We start from the raw sequence: 17,622 nt of genomic DNA, 5'->3' as shown, positions 1-17,622 counted from the left end.
GATTCCAAAGTACGGACAAGTTTGGGAATTACTGCTCTAGTACAAGTGTAAAGAAATAAAGAAATAGGCAAGGAATGATTTTATATATATGTAAAAATGTTGGCACTGTTTTTAATGCTTTAATATGCTTTGCATTCTATGGTATTAACTGTATTTCTGGTGATTTATAGCTAATGAAAATCTTATATTCCAAAAGGTCATTAAACATTATTTAGAATTTGGGATGCATTTTCCCCTTAATTTACTTACAATGGCGTCACTGACTTGCCCAGATACCACTATTTTCACCCTCTCAGAGTTCACAGAGGTCGAGGTGGTCAGGTGCAAGGTGCAGTTGGGTATCTCCAGCAGCTGTGGTTTATAGGCTCTTATGGCAGGAAGGCAGGCGTGGTGATGGGTGCAAGTATCAAGACCTGAGCGCGACAGCCTCACAGAAAAGTCTTGGAAAGGTCCTGTTACCATAGAAGCGAATCCTATAGGGAGGCCATTTGCAATTTGGATACATGTAAATCAGGGACTACATGGATGATGTACATACAGATTCTACATGTTTGACTGTTTCCTATCAAATAATCTTAAATTAGAAATCCAATGTGCATAAGTTCACCCCATTTTATCATGTCTCACTGTTCACAACATCACTAAAATATTACACACTAGCTCTTTGTGATGTTCTTTTGCATTTTTCTGATGACTAATGATACAGAGCATCTCCTCGTGTGATTCTTTGCCATTTGTATACCTCCTCTGAGGGAGTTTTTTTTTTCCAAGTACTTGACCCATTTTTTAATTGAATTGTTGTAGTTGTCCCACAGAGTTGCTAGTGTTCTTTCTGGGTAAGAGTTCTTTGTCATGTATACACTGGAATTTTATACCTTAATCTATGGCTTGATTAATTTTCTTAATATTGTTAAAGTCAGAAGTTTTAAATTTAGGTCCAATTTATCAAACATTTTTATGGTCTGTGTTTTTGTTTTTATCCTAAGAAACCTTTGCCCACCGCAAGATTACAAAGACTTAATACTGTTTTCTTTTAGAAGTTTGTTTTTCAGTTTTCTGATCTTAATTTTTGTCTATGGATTGAGGTAAGAGTTGAGATTTATCTTTTGCCTATTGATGGCCAGTTGTTCCAGCACCTTTTGTTGAAAAGATTGTGCTTTTCCCATGGAATTATGTTGGCATCTTTGAAGCTGTATGAATGGATCTGTATCTGGAATCTCTATGTTTCACTGACATAAATCTATTCTTAGACCATACTGTCTTGATAATTATACTTCATATTTAAATCCTGACCCAGGTAATATAACTTCTCTGAAGAAATTCTGGCTATTCTAAGTCCTTTGAATTTCAATAAAAATTGTTAAAAATCAGTTGAAATTCTAATTAAAAATACTGAGATTTGGATTGCAATTTAGTCTATAGATTACCTTCAGGAGAAATGACATCTTAACATTATCAAGTTTTCCAGTTCATGAACATAGTGTATCTCTCCAATGATTTAAGTTGTCTTTAATTTCTCCTAGGAATTTGTTGTAGTTTTTAATGTACAGTCTTTGCACATCTTTTGTTAAACTTATCCATCACTATGCAAGTTTTGGATGCTACTGTAAGTGGTATTTTTATGTCTTATTTTCCAACTTTTCATTGTTACCATATAGAAATACATTTTATTTCTTACAATAACTTGCACCCTGTGATCTTGCTAAATTCACTAATTTTCCTAGTAACTGCTTTTTGCCTTTTTAGTATTTTCTATACATACCACATTGTGAATAAAGAGAGGTTTATTTCTTCTTTTCCTTTCCTTTCTTCTTGCACTAATGCACAGTCTATGACCTTCAAAACAATTTTAAACAGAAGTGGTAGGTGTGGACATGTTTGTTTTTTTCCCTAATATTAAGAAGAAAAATTCCTTTTACCATTAATTAGGATATTAGCTTTTCCACAGATGTCCATTAGCATGTTGAGGAAGCTTCTTTTAATTTCTAGTTTGCTGAAGCTGTTTATTGTGAACAGATTTTGGATTTGATCAAATTATTTTTAAATGCATCTCTTAAGGTGATTATTTTCAGATTTGATTTGTTTATATTTGCTAAGGATTTTGTACTTAAGTTTATGAGAGATATTTGTCTGACTTAACCCATAGTATTCTTGGTCTGGATTTTGAATCAGCGTAGTACTTGCTTCTTGATTTGGGCAGTGTTTCCCTTGTCTCTATTTTCTGAAAAAGTTGAAGATTAGCATTATTTCTTCCATAAATATTTGAGAGAATTTACTGATGAAGGCCCGGGAAAGTTTTTAATTATGAAGTTAATCTTATTATTAAATATAAGGATGGTCAAGGTTTTTTTTTATTGAATCTATTTTGTTAATTTGTATCTTTCAAGGAATTTTAAATTTTCATCCAAGTTGTCACCTTTATTGACATACATTTGTTTATAGTATTCCCTTATTATGTGTGATACCCATACTGATAACTACTGATAATTCTCTCTTTCATTACTGACATTGGTAATTCTGAATTCTCTTTTTTTGTGGTGATCAGTGCACCTAGATAACTTTATAGATAGTTTCAAAAGACCAACTTTGGTCTCACTGATTTTATATACTGTTTGTCTTTTTCCTATTGTATTAATTTCTACTTTTATTATTCCTTTCCCTTCTATTTAACTGAGATTTAATTTGCTCCTTTCCAACTTGTTGAAGTTGGAAGATTAGGTCATTGATTTTGTAGCCTCCTTTTCTAACATAAGCATCTAAAGATAATTTAAATTCTTTTTAAATTTAAAGAAAATGGATATTCTTTCAAATTTTATTTCTCAGAATACTTTTGCCTTCAATTTTGAAAAAAATTTTCTGTGTACAGAATTCTAGATTGGAAGTTTATTTTCTTCAACACTTGAAAAATGTTTGCTGTCTTCTGATTTGCACTATTTCATTGGGAAGTCTGATATTTTTCCTATTTGTTTCTCTTCATGTATTATGTTTTCTATTTTTGTGTAGTCTATAGATTTTTCTCTTCATTGCTCATTTTCAGCAATTTGATACTGACATGCTTTGGTGTTGTTTTATTTGCATTTATCCTTCTTGAGATTGCTCTTGGGGTCTGTTGATTTATAGATTCCATCAAATAGGGAAAAATTTGATCATTTCTTTTTATACATATTTTTCTCTCACTCTTTCCTTTTTTTCTGGGACTTCAACCACACATCTATTGGAACTCCTGATATTTCCCACATCTCTGTTCATTTATACCATCTTTGTTCTCTCTTTGGTTCATTTTTAGTTTCTTTTGCCGTGCCCAAGTTCACTGGGTCTTTTATTTAGCCGCCTCTCTGAGGTTAATAATAATTCAGTGACATTTTCCTTTCATGTGTTAATACTCTTCATCTTTAGAAATATTAATTAGTTCTTCTTTACGTCTTTCTCTCATTGCTTTCTTTCAAATGATTGAGTGTAATTGTAATAGGTATCTTAAAGATTTTTCTGCTAATTCACTGCAGTATCTGTTTTTTTCTATTGATTCTATGGCCGATTTTCTCCTGGCTATGGTTCAAAGTTTTGCTTCTTCATAGACCACAATTTTATAATGGGTGCTGGACATTGTGAATTTTATGCTGTTGAATGTTTTCTGTTGCATACATTTAAATACTTGGACTTTGGTTTTACAGGAAGTTACATTCCCTATGAATAGTTTGATCGTTCTAAGATTTGTTTTTCTTATTCTTCAAGTGAGTCTAGAGTATCTTTTACTTAAGAAGTAATTTAGTTCCTATACAAGGGCTATCTCTTCTTGGGTGTCTACTGAATGCTTCATATATTGAATAAGGTCTCTTTACTTTGACCCATGGAAACAAGAGTAATTTCTAGCTCTATATTAGATCTGGCAAGTTTTGACTCGCAGTTCTGTGGTAACTTGGTTTCCCACAGTAACTGCTGGTTGGTGGCCTTGTGAAATTTCTCAGTACACATATACAGATTGGCATTCAGCCAAAGAATTTCTGGAGCTCATTCTCTGCAGAGTTCCCTCATTTCCAGTGTTCATTTCTACAAATTCCAGCCGCCTCTCTAAGGTCCAATCTCTGTCTCATTAACTTAGCCAAAGTGTTGACCCGTCTTTGGGCTCTTCCTCCCTGCACAGACCAGAAGTTGCCTCCAGGTATGAAGCAAGGGCAGGAGTGGGTCTCTTTACCCTTCTCTCAGGGATCACAGTCCGGTGCTGCTTTTTACCCAATGTCTGAAGAAATTATTTCATATGTTTCGTCCAATTCTCTTTCTTTCTTTCTTTGGAAAGAGAGCACATACATAATCAGGGGAGGGGGCAGAGGGAGAAAGAGAGACAGAGACACAGAGAAAGAGACAGAGAGAGACAGAGAGAGAATCCCAAGCAGGCTCTATGCTTACTGCAGAGCCCAAAGCAGGGCTCCATCTCACGACTATGAGACCATGACCTGAGCCGAAATCAAGAGTTGGGCGCTTGGGGCGCCTGGGTGGCGCAGTTGGTTAAGCGTCTGACTTCAGCCAGGTCACGATCTTGCGGTCCCTGAGTTCGAGCCCCACGTCGGGCTCTGGGCTGATGGCTCAGAGCTTGGAGCCTGTTTCCGATTCTGTGTCTCCCTCTCTCTCTGCCCCTCCCCCGTTCATGCTCTGTCTCTGTCTGTCCCAAAAATAAAGAAACGTTGAAAAAAAAAATTAAAAAAAAAAAAAAGAGTTGGACGCTTAACCGAATGAGCCACCCAGGTGCCCCCCATCCAATTATCTAATTGACTATAGCAAGAGGAAAAGTACTGTTACTTCTTTATGGGTGGCAGGTAGAGTCCTGGTCTTGCTAATTTTCTTGTCACTGGTCTGTCATGTACTGAGAAAGGTGAGTGAAAGTCTTCTCCTACTAAAATATTTGTTTCCCTTTTAATTTCTCATAGTTTATGGTTTAGAAATGTTATTTGTTCTTCCAGTACGCCAAGTTGTTTCACATTCATTGCAATTTGTACCATTTGGCATTATAAAGTGCTTGTTTAATTCTCTTCACCCTCAATTTCTCAATTAATATTAATACCATGTTTTATGCTTTTAATTTGTATTTTCCTTCCCTGTAATTTGCTTTTCAAACTTTATGAATTACTTTTATTTTAAGGCCTGTTGCTTGTATACAGTATAGAACTGTTTTGTTCTTGAGATATAATCAGAGAGTAGTTTTTTTTTTCAAAAAAATAGGTTTTCTTTGCAATATCTCATTAGACTTCACATTTCCTGTTTTAATATATTTTTTTCTAATCTTTAATTATGCGGTTGGATTTCTTTGTGAGTTCCTTGTGTATTGTCTTCTGGTATTCAGGAAGGTTTGGATTTTTGTTCTTATGCTTATTTTTATTGTAAGTTTAATAGACATTGCTCTCTTTCTTTGGACAAATCCATTTGTTTCCAAGTATGAAAAAATTTTGTTTCCCATCCTTCCATTTCCCTTCCCTTTCCTCTAGCATCCCATTATCTCCTTTACACTTTATATGAACTTATAATTCCATTACTTGATTGTTAGCTTTGAATGTTCTTATTTGACTCCTAATTATAGTTGAGACAATCTGCAAACTTACTCTACTTCCCATCTCATTCACATATGCCCTCAGATATTGTATGAATTAACATCATTTCCACATTGTCTGGGCGCTGAATAACTACAATCATATTGATTATTCTAACACTATGTTTGTTTTTGGTTTTGCTTTCTTCATTTTAATTCTACAATTAACATATCAAATGCTCACAACAAGCCTTTTTTGCTCTGGCTTCTCCAATCATTTTTTTGTTAGCTGGGTAAAATAGGTTTTTTTTTCCAAAATTCCTTGGTGAGTATACATCATCTAATAAGTTTTGCTGATCTTCCATTTATTTGCTTTCAAACCATTTTCAAACATATTTTATACATTACACAGATGTACAGTATAGTATAGTAGATAATAACCATATAAATCACGTAGAATAGAATATCCTGCCTTTTTCCCTACAGTCTCTTTTCATCGATGCTGTGCCTGCTACTTTTGTATTATACCTCAAGAAATCAGATTTTTCTTTCCCAGCTACTGGAAGAAGTTTCTTTTAAGGAGAGTACTTTTGCCGATATTTTCTGAGGTCTGCTGCCCTCAGCCAGCTTGGTATTTGCTTTACCCTGGAGCTTTTACTATCACTTACCAAGCACAGCTTCTGTGCTCACCTTAGCTGCTTTGAAACCCTAATTAGCTTTCTGAGATTGTGGATTTTTTTTTTTTTTTGTCTCCTAGTTACTCCGACAAAGATTCTGTGGAGGTTTTCTCTATTTGCATCATTGATTTTGTACAGTATCCAGAAGGAAAAGAATCTCTGTTTCACATCACCATGTGCATAGTGGAAGTTTCCCTGGTGACCCAACAAAGCTTCCCTTTCTCTTTTCCCTTTGTGAATGTGCAGTTGGACAACATAAGTCAATATGGCCTTTTTTTCCCTTTTTTTGCAGTTTTCTCCCTGTTTCTAGGCAGTTAAAAGATTGTTCTCATCTATACTGTCACCCCATTCCCAATAAAACTCACCAAGTTAGGTCTATACACAATCCAGACTCATTGTCACTTCCCTAGGTGACCCCACATATTTACCTATATGTTCTGTCAATGAGATGCCCTAATATTCCACTGCAGATAATTTTAAGAAAGGGTATGAGCCTTGTGTATTTTTAGTGAGTTCTTAATCAGGAGAAAATGGAATGAGTGAGCTTCTGAACTGGTATTAATATCAGGGATTTGCACCCCAATATTTCCATATCAACCAGGACCAGAAGCACCAGTATATATTCGAGAATTTTAAAAAGGGAAAATAAGGGGCACCTGAGTGACTCAGTCGGTTAAGCGTCCGACTTCGGCTCAGGTAATGATGATCTCACAGTTCGTGGGTTCGAGCCCTGTGGTGGGCTCTGTGCTGACAGCTCAGAGCCTGGAGCCTGCTTCTGATTCTGTGTCTCCCCCTCTCTGCCCCTCCTCCACTCATGCTCTGTCTCTGTCTCTCTCTCTCAAAAATAAACATTAAAAAAAATAAAAAGTGAAAATAAGTGAAAAAAAAATCATCCTAATCTTGAGATAGTTTTGACTCTTTATACAGAATGAAATTCATAAGTTATAGCAGACTTAGCAATAATTGAAGAGACTATGAAATTCCATTGTAAATTTAAGTTACCTGTTAGGTTTATTATTTTAGTAATCCTGGAAAAGAAATAGTGTCAAGGTGTTATTTCAAAATCCTTAAAATCCTAATCTTGTTTTCCAGCGTCACTCATTGGATTGGACTTTCGGTTTCCCAGATGGCTTATTTGCATGTGAAACTAGGTTTAATAATCACATTCATGTGCTCCTTGCAATTTATTGAATCATTTGTTGCTTAATATATCTTTGGAGTGAGAAATGGAAAAGTGTCACACCGACAGGTGAAGCGAGCATCGTTGTCACTTTAGAAATATGACCAATAATTGAGAAACATTTCTGGTGGCCAATATGGGTACCTTTGGTAAAAATAAATTCAAATCTATATTTAAAACTCTATAAAAATAAATAAATGACTTTTTCATTTTTCAGATATGGTCTTACAAGGGGGTTATACTACAGACTATTTGTTTCTTGGAAATTTCATTTATACGGTAAGATTACCCATATGATTCAATCGCTTTTTCTAGTTTTTAATTGAAAAGTTCAAGCATTATAAGAATTCCATAAGTTTTAAATCTCCCTCATGCTCCCATACTTTCTCCAAGGAGGAACAGTGGTTGCATATGCATGTGTGTTGTGTGTGTGTATATACACACACACATATGTAATTTGTAGGAATGTGAAATACATGTACCTAATGTATATTATCCTCTCTTCTTTTGTACAAGTAGGGAGATGGTCTTTTATATCTTGTTTTTTCACTACACAGCGTACCTGGGTGATGGTACTTAACTAGTCTCCTATTAGTGGAAAGATTGTTCTGGGTCCTTTGCCATTATCAACAGTGTCTATTCTTTATGCCCATGGGTAGGTAGATCTGTAGGATAAATTTCTAGAAGTGTAACTGGCTGGATCAGAGAGTACTGTGAACCTTGGAAATTATTACTAAATTATCCCCCAAATAGGTTGTACACAGTTAGTCATGAGAATATCAGTTTCCCCAAGCCCCCAGTGGCGGTAAGTCTTACCACACTTTTTGATCTAGTAGGTAAAATGGTATTCTATTGCAGTTTTTGCTTTGAGGATAGTGTATTTGCATGAAGTAAAAAAAAACCCTTTCGTTTCTTTTGTATGTGTGTGTATAAAAGTTTGTTGAATTACTTTACCAATTGTCCTATAGGGTTGTTGGTCTTTTTATTAGTAGTAGTAGATATTTATGTGTTAAGGATGTTAATTTTCTCCCCATATTTGTTACATAAATATATTTCCAGTTTTGCATATTATTTTTCATGCCATTTTTGTCATGCATATATTCTGCATGTTGGTTTTATGTAGTTAAATTTATTGATATTTTTCTTTATGGCTTCTGAGTTTTGTGTCTTATTCACAATGTTGTATGTTATTCTTTTGGTCCGCAAGTGGAAACATATTCCTCTGCATGTCTGTTTTTTTTTTTTCATTTAACAACACATGTTGGAACAACAAAACCACAAACCATGTTTTTCCTCATGTTTTCTTCTACGTAAGAAGCAATTTATTGGCATATTGCCTCTTTTCACTTTAGCTGGTTGTCGTTATTACTTCATGATAATGGGCGTGGCTTTTAACTCTGTGTTGTATCTTCCTAAACATCAAATGAGGTTAGGTAGTATTTTCTTATTTATGTGGACATACGCATATAGTAAATTTCCTTCTTTTCAGACCTCCTCACATATAGACATGCATGCATACAAACAAACATAAAAGATATTCCTTGTTAAGATGACCGAGTAAATTGATATAAAGGAATCTCAACCTCCTAAGACAAAAAAAGAATATATACGGTAAAACCAGCAACAACAAACTACGGCAAAATCAACTCAGCACAGCAACCAAAGAAGTAGAGGGGACTGCACCAATGCTAAAAACCTCAAAATGAGATGTCAGGGGAGAGAAATGGGAGAGTTGGCAGGGTCAGCACGGTGACATCACTGATCCAGCTTTCCTGACATGCTGTTCCCAGTGCCAGTGAGTTGGAGGAAGCACTAAGCCAAAACAGAGCAGCTGGAGGAATGGAGTAAACCTCCAGGGAAGTAGAGTCTGCCTTGATGCTCTCAGGGAATTGAAGAACGCCAGTGGGACTAAAGCACAGTGCAAACTGTGTGGCTGGCAAGGGAGCCTCAGGATAATGGCAAAGACGAACTTGGAGTGGTAGGTAGGGGCCAGTGCCTTGCCACCTTTAAGGTTTTGGAGAAGCTTAGATGGGACGATGCAGGCTAGCTGCAATGCTGAGTCTAGAGCGAGAAGAGTGGACATAAAGTCTGCTTCAAAAGCAGGACTTTAAACACCCAGTGTATCACACGTCTGTTGCTGCACAGGAACCCACACTGTGACAAAATCATACTTAATGGAACACTGAAAGCTTTTTTTTTTTTTTTTTGAGATTAAGAATAGATGAAAAGTAAGAAAGTTGCTTGGTTTTCCCACCTTTCTTCGCCATCGTGGAGGAGTAAGATAAGGGGAGGAGCACAAGACGTTGAAAGGGGAAAAGCTGGTTTTCAACCATAGATGACACAAGTGTGCACGCAGAAAACACAAAAAAATTCTACAGATAAAATATTACAGTTACTAAGAGAGGCTGGCAGCTTGCTGGATATTGGCCAATATTTAAAAAATAAGAAATTCTATTTCAATATACCAACAATAAATATTTGGAAAATAAAAAATTTATGTACTATTTTACCATTGTATCAAAAATAGGAAAAACATGAATAAATCTAACAAATGACATCCATGACTTCTGAGGAAAATTATAAGACTTGATTGGAAACATTAAGAACGTCTAAATGGAGAAATATACCATGCTCGTTAATTGGAATACTCAATACTATAAAGGAAGTCAGCTGTCCTCAAATGATTTATAGATTTACTGTAATCCCAATCAAAACCCCCAGATGCCTGATGAGCTATTTCTAAAGTATGTATATGTCCAAATGCAAAAGGCCAAGAATAAGCCAAAATGCTTTTTACGACGATTTCAATCTCCCTCGTTCAACTGTGCTTTTTATTGATGGCACTTGGATTTCTAATCAGAAAGAAATCTTCCATTCCACTTATAAAGAATGTAAATATAAGCTCATGATAGAAGCATGGCTTTTGTCATATGTTGAAGGGCTTCTAAATATGAAGCACTTATTGAGAGGCAATACATTCTCTCCTTAATTAAAAGCTAGTAAAGCAATTAGCAACTATGGCACCAGAGTTCACTGGACATGGAGAAGGGGGGTCGGGGGTAGGGGGAGTCAGGGAGGGAGTGGGGTGATGTGGACCCTAATGGAAATTTTAATACATTTTCCCAATCTATTTCCCCTTTCCATCTCTTTGCACAGTATGTGGTTGTTACTGTTTGTCTGAAAGCTGGTTTAGAGACACTATCTTGGAATAAAGTGAGTATTCTTCAGGGTAGTTCCTCAATCCAGTATAGTTGTTTGCATGTTGATTTACTTTTTAAACTTTAGAAAATAAGCATCTTGTTCTGTTCTTCATATTTTACCTTCTTTTGTTTTGCATATTGAAATGATGATTTAAGCTGATGACGGCATGTTAGCCATCTAATGTTTTTAAAAATTCATTTCCCTGCCTTATATCTTAAATAGATTCAATTTATCATGATATTAATTGAGATCCTTAATTATTATTATCCAAGTACAGAACTATAATAGAAAATTTAGCGAATACAGAAAAGGAAAGAAATAAAAATTGCTTATACGTTTCAATGTCAATGACATGGACATTTTGGTTTCTATTTTTTCAGTCTTTGTTTTATTTATTTATTTTTCATAAAAATAGAATTCTAATGTACCTAACAGTTTATGATTTGCTTTTTTTCACTAGACACTAGATCTTTAACATTTTTCCATATCTTTAACATTTAAACCTCATTTAATGACTGTATAATATTTTATCACTTGGAGACTTATTATTTATATTTTTAGAATAATTGTTTTTTAACTTCTGTTACTGTAAATGATACATAATCAGTACTGTTATGAACACAGATGTACTTATGTATTTACAGACACGAGTAATAACTTCCCTAGGATATTATTAAAAGTGGAACTTCTGATACGTAGAATGTTTTTATAAACTGATCAGTAATTTAAGTGAATCTATATGTAGGTACATATACACCTATAAATAAGTTGTTTTCCAAGCTGCACTCAAAAGTTTACGACAGAAAATGAATTTTAACCGGCCCGTCACTTTTGGAGAGCTCAGATTATGTAGCATATCATGAGTTTCTGCTCCAGTGTAATCAACACAGTTCTCACTGCTACTGTCCCCATCTGAACATCAACATAAAGGTGGGACTGAAGTGTGCCGAACAAAAATTATTTTATTAGCAATTCATAAGGCACACCACTTGTAAATGTGGTACTATACTGCATTAATGTAACATAAGCAATTATTTTCTATTCCTCCTTTTAATTGTTATTAAATTCCCTGCAGTATGAATGTTTCTTAGATCCACGATGACCTTACGCTATCCACATACGGTGGATCTCATTTACGAATACGGCATCATTTCAAGGCCAAAGCAGACTTAACAAAACACAGAGGTCTCTTCTGGCCTACAAGCTACCAGGCTCCTGCCCTCCAGCTCACATGTTGGCCAGGAAGGAGCCTGGGGATTAGGGCAGCAAAGAAAAGGGACCAGTTCTCCCGTTTGGTCAGAGGCTGCTCTGCCCTGTGTGGACAGTCCAAGAGGGAGCTTGTGCTTCTTCACTGGGGAAGAAGATTCTGCAAGCCACTATTTAGGTACAGAGAAGGAGCCAGGGCAGAGATAACAGAATGTATCTTAGAGCAGCAATGGTGGCTTACTGCTGTCCCCCAGGGGATGGCCCGACAGAAACCCACCTGGGATCCAAGCCACGCAGAATGCCTCCCATTGCAGCTCGTGTTTATGCCAACTCTAAGGGAATGGTTACATGGAAATGCACTCAAGCGTTAGAAGAGTCTAAAGCTCACACTCTTGAGCGGATTCTCTTCTCCATCATCTCCTACGTGACCACAAGAGAGAAATCCTTTGAGTAAGAGATGATTTCCAAACAGTGTAAAAAACTGCCTTTGGAAGTGACTCATAAACAAGTAACAATAAATGCTCTAATAAACAGCAGATTGGGGTTTTTCCCTCCATATTTTTGTTGTTCAGACAGGATTAAGCAATGAGCAGTACCTGCTAGGATGACAGCACTTGAACCCTTAAGAAATTATCTCATCTAACGAACTGAGGGTTGACGGGGGGTGGGAGGGAGGGGAGGGTGGGTGACGGGTATTGAAGAGGGCATCTTTTGGGATGAGCACTGGGTGTTGTATGGAAACCAATATGACAATAAGTTTCATATATTGAAAAAAAAAGAAATTATCTCATCTAGCGAATCACTGACTTATGCATAGATGATAACTCTGAGGTACCCAGGACGGCCAGGTTTAGAGCACAGGTCTCCTACTCACTGTCATTACAATTCCTCTGCTAACACAAATCATACAAGGCAACAGATCAGATCAACAGAAGGACCTGCCTTCTTACCATTTACCATTAAGAACTTGGCAGTTTCTAGCCCCAGGCACAGACAGTGATCCTTCACCCAAGATTACCTTGATCTGACTGACATAGGGACTTTATATGCACAGAAAACCCTCCAGTTTCAGTCAAAGAATCACAACTTCTGCCATTTTCCCAGAATTATTCATGCAGGACAGATATGATAAGGTTGAATTTTTACCCCTCTCAATGATTTCTGTTCAAACTTCATTCTGAGAAGGATGTTAGAAAGGAAAGCTCAGGTGTCAAGAAATCAAAAGACTGTCATTTTCTTCATGTGAGAACATATGGCCCGGACAGTTGATAGAGTTAAATAATTTCTTCCTTTTAAATGGAAAAGGCTGAAGGGTTTCTGTAATATTTTTCTTTCTGCAGTTTAATCATCTGGCAATTTGGGGAAGCATAATTATATGGCTGGTGTTTTTTGCAATTTACTCTTTCTTATGGCCCACCATTCCTGTTGCTCCTGAAATGACAGGACAGGTCAGTTCTATTAACTATCACTGGTGAGTATGCTTTACATTCCTCATGAAAACTTATGTTTGTTAATAATAACAGTCTGTGGGGTGCCTGGTGGCTCAGTTGGTTAAGCGTCCGACTTCGGCTCAGGTCATGATCTCACAGTCCGTGAGTTTGAGCCCCGCGTCGGGCTCTGTGCTGACAGCTTGGAGGCTGGATCCTGTTTCAGATTCTGTGTCTCCCTCTCTCTGTCCCTCCCCTGTTCATGCTCTGTCTCTGTCTCAAAAATAAACATTAAAACAATTTTTTTTTTTAAATAACAACAGTCTGCTACCTACTTTCAAAGTAATTTGGAAAGAAAAGATGAAATCAATACAATTAGAAATAGCTGGTGACCCAACTAAATTCTGGTTGAAGTTTTAGTTATAATATTGTTTTATCGAAATCGCATTACTTCAAACTTCAAAATTACTTAGCTATGGTTTCCAAAATTGTTATCTTTTGTAACTGACTGATAAAAGGTATAATCACAATCATCTAAAATAGCTAATACTGTAGTTATATTTTTCATGTTAATGTGCTATATGCTTAAATTATTAGGTACTTTTTATAAAGCATGTATGGCAACTAAGAAACCATTTTTATTTGAAATGTTTAATCAGAATGGACATTCCTTGGACCTCCAGAAGCTCCAGCTTCTAAATATTAGAAACTTTTATTTCACTTATGTTAAACCTCAGAGGTGATACAATTTTTAGACTTTTACAATTGTTTACATATTTATAAATTCTACTTTGTCTATACCTATTATGGGGAATAGGCCTATGATGCTTACAAAATGGATCACAGAGTTATGATTTTAGGAGTAGAGGTAGCCTTGGTCCAAAGTTATTCACCTGCCACATGGAGAAACACAGGCCCAGAGCTGTCCGGTTCAATGCCAGGGGTCTATCACACAGTCATCCTTCACACTCCCTGTCTTTCTCTGTGGAAATGGGAGATGACCCTTGTACCCCTGGATCATGGCAGCCCACTTCCCAGGAAATAAGAATTTTAAGAGACTTCTTGTTTTAGCCACGACCAAGTGGCCAGCATTGGATGAACCTGACAAAAACAACTCTGAAAACTAAACAAGATATAAGCATTGTTTGAAGACACTGGCTAGACATGAACAGAGATAATACTCGAGGGAATGGTTCTTGAAGAAAAGGGAAGCCTTTTCCATCTTTTCCTTCTTTACCCTGGCTCCTTCCCTATGAGCATTCCTCAGCTTGTAGTGCAAGAAAAAAAGCCCAAAGTTAATGCAGTGATCTTACTGGGAGTGATTCTACTGGGAGGTAGAATTCAGAGTCCTAGGCTGCTGAAATGCCTGGACTTGAGGGACCAAACCCTCAAGAAGAGGCAGCCATAGAGAAGTGAGAAGCACAGTATCAGGGAAAGACTTTGATAGGGTCAAGGGTTGTTTGAAGTTTTGTTTTCCCTTGAGGCCATGGTAGTTATTATTCCCATGGTGTAGGTAGTACTTTCTTCTAATCTGAGGCATTTACATCTAGGCCATGGCTTTTCTGGGATCTCAGGAAGACCCCGAATGTTTACCAAGGGCATTCCCATTTGGCAAGGCTTAAACTACAATCTCTGTCTCCCCAGCACTGGGTGGGTGCCACGTCTTTTCTTGGTTTTTCAACCTGCCATCTCTTTTCTGCTGGGTCTCTGAAAGTCTCACCCCGCACATTCGCTGTTTAAGAGTGAATCCAGGAATTAAGGACAACAGACACACTTCATTTATATGTCAAAGAGGAAACTGAGCATTATGAACTCTGAAAATGAAAACATGACATGTCAAAATTTATAGGATGTAGCTGATGCATTACTTAGAGGGAACTTTTTAGCACCATAATGTCTGTAAAAAAGAAGGTTCTCAAATATCAGCTCTAGCTTCCGTGTTAAGAAACTAGAAAAAGGACCAATGAAACCCAAACTGAGAAGAAAGGAAATAATAAAGATAAAATGACCAAATTATACAAATGGTCAAAATATTCAAATAGATACTTCACCAAAGAATACATATGAATAACAAAGGAAAAGAAAAGATGCTTAACATCATTAGTTATGAGATAAATACAGATTAAACTGAGACAGCAGCACACAACTATGAGAATGGCTGCAACTATAAAAATGTCAACACCAAGTGTCCCTGAGGATGCAAAGCAACTGCCACCCTCATATGCTGCGCATAAGAATGTAAAACGCTTTCTCCGGCTCTGTGCTGACAGCTCAGAACCTGGAGCCTGCTTCAGATTCCGTGTCTCCTTCTCTCTCTGCCCCTCCCCCGCTGGTGTTCTGTGTCTCTCTCTGCCTTTCAAAAATAAATAAATGTTTAAAAAAAAGTTTTTTAATAAAAAAATGTAAAATGCTTTGGAAAGCAGTTTGGCAGTTTCATAAAGGTCTTAACATACGTGTTATAGCGTGTATTTAACATGCTATAATGCCCAATGTTTTAGCAGCATTATCAACAATAGCCAAACTATGGAGAGACCCCAAACGTCCATCAACCAATTAATGGATAAAGAAGATGTGGTATATGTACACAATGGAATATTACTCAGCCATCAAAAAGAATGAAATCTTGCCATTTGCCATGATGTTGATGGAGCCAGAATGTATTATCCTAAGTGAATTAGGTCAATCAGAGAAAGACAAATACCATATGATTTCATATAGACGAGCATATGGGAAGAAGGGGATAAGAGAAGAGAGGGAAACAAACCACAAGAGACTCTTAACGATATAGAACAAATCATGGGTTGATGGAGGGAGGTGGAGGGGAGATGGGGCTAGATGGGTGATGAGTATTTTTTTTTTTTTCAACGTTTATTTATTTTTGGGACAGAGAGAGACAGAGCATGAACGGGGGTGGGGCAGAGAGAGAGAGGGAGACACAGAATCAGAAACAGGCTCCAGGCTCTGAGCCATCAGCCCAGAGCCCGACGCGGGGCTCGAACTCACGGACCGTGAGATCGTGACCTGGCTGAAGTCGGACGCTTAACCGACTGCGCCACCCAGGCGCCCCAATGGGTGATGAGTATTAAGGAGGGCACTTGTTGTGATGAGTGCTGGGTGTTGTATGTAAGTGACAAATCACTGAATTCTTCTCCTGGAACCAATATGGCACTGTATGTTAATTAACTAAACTTTAAGTTAAAAAAAAGGGGAAAAAAAAGTATAACATACATATACCATAAGAACCTGTCATTCCACTCCCTGATATTTACCCAAAAGAAATGAAAGCATACGTCCACAAAAAGACTTGAATATAAATATTCAAGGCTGCCTTGTTTGCAACAGCCCAAACTGGGAACAGCGCAAAAGTGCATTGACTGGTGAATAAAAAGACAAATCACCATACAACTGAATTATTACTCAGCAATAAAAAGGAATAAACTGTTGACATATACAACAACTTGGATGGCTCTCAAAATAATTACGTTGAGAGAAATAAACCAGGCCAAGAAGTTTACAAACTGTATGGATCTGTTTATAGAAATTTCCAACAAATTTATAGTGACAGAAAGCAGATCAATTGTAAACTGGACACAGGGGTGGCGGGTGGTAAATGGCACACGAGGGCAGGAAGGGTGCTTACACTGAAGGATAAAGAGACTTCTGGGGGTGCTAGTTATATTCTTGCTTGTGTTAATGAGCTCATGGATATAATGTATGCCAAACATATCAAATTGTTCACTTTAAATATGTTCAGTGTATTTTAAGTCAAACTATGCCTTGATAAAGCTGTTAAAATCATAAAATATTTAAATGAGACTTAATTCATGAATGTGGTGGAACAAGCAGTGTAGTAAGGGAATGGTGACAGGCTGTTTTCCCATTTTAAGAGAGAATATTTATATTGTCATAAATTCTGTATTAAAATTGAGAACTTTAAGGAAAACCTGAGAACTTTTACCCTAAGATCAGGAACAAGAAAAGGATATCTACTCTCACCACTTCTTTTCAACATAGGACTAGAAGTCCTAGCCACAGCAATCAGACAAGAAAAAGAGATAAAAGGCACCCAAATTGGTTAGGAAGAAGGAAAACTGTCACTATCTGCAGATGACATAATACTGTATGTAGAAAACACTGAAGACACCACCAAACAAACAAACAAACAAACAAACAAACTACTGGACCTTATAATGAATTCAGTAAGGTCGCAGGACACAAAATCAATATACAGAAATCCACTGCATTTCTATACGTTAATAATGAAGTAGGAGAAAGAGAAATTAAGAAAACAATCCATTTACAACTGCACCAAAACCAAGAAGATACCTAGGAATAAAGTTAACCAAGGAGGTGACAGATCTGTACTCTGAAAACTATAAAACATTGATGAAAGAAACTGAAGATGACAAACAA

The 17,622-nt window shown here is 36.7% G+C and overlaps 1 protein-coding gene across 1 annotated transcript in view; it reads left to right on the top strand.

The window, feature by feature from the left end:
- Positions 1–17,622, top strand: part of LOC122480745 (phospholipid-transporting ATPase IB-like) — a 182,842-nt gene that overhangs the window by 135,655 nt on the left and 29,565 nt on the right. The window contains exons 28-30 of the mRNA XM_043575520.1: positions 7,593–7,654; positions 10,532–10,588; positions 13,123–13,230. Coding sequence (XP_043431455.1) covers positions 7,593–7,654; positions 10,532–10,588; positions 13,123–13,230 — 227 coding nt within the window. The remainder of the gene's footprint in view (positions 1–7,592; positions 7,655–10,531; positions 10,589–13,122; positions 13,231–17,622) is intronic.

Source organism: Prionailurus bengalensis, chromosome A1 (genome assembly GCF_016509475.1).
Source record: "Prionailurus bengalensis isolate Pbe53 chromosome A1, Fcat_Pben_1.1_paternal_pri, whole genome shotgun sequence".
NCBI classification, from domain to species: Eukaryota; Metazoa; Chordata; class Mammalia; order Carnivora; family Felidae; genus Prionailurus; species Prionailurus bengalensis.
This window is presented reverse-complemented; position numbering and strand designations above follow the sequence as displayed.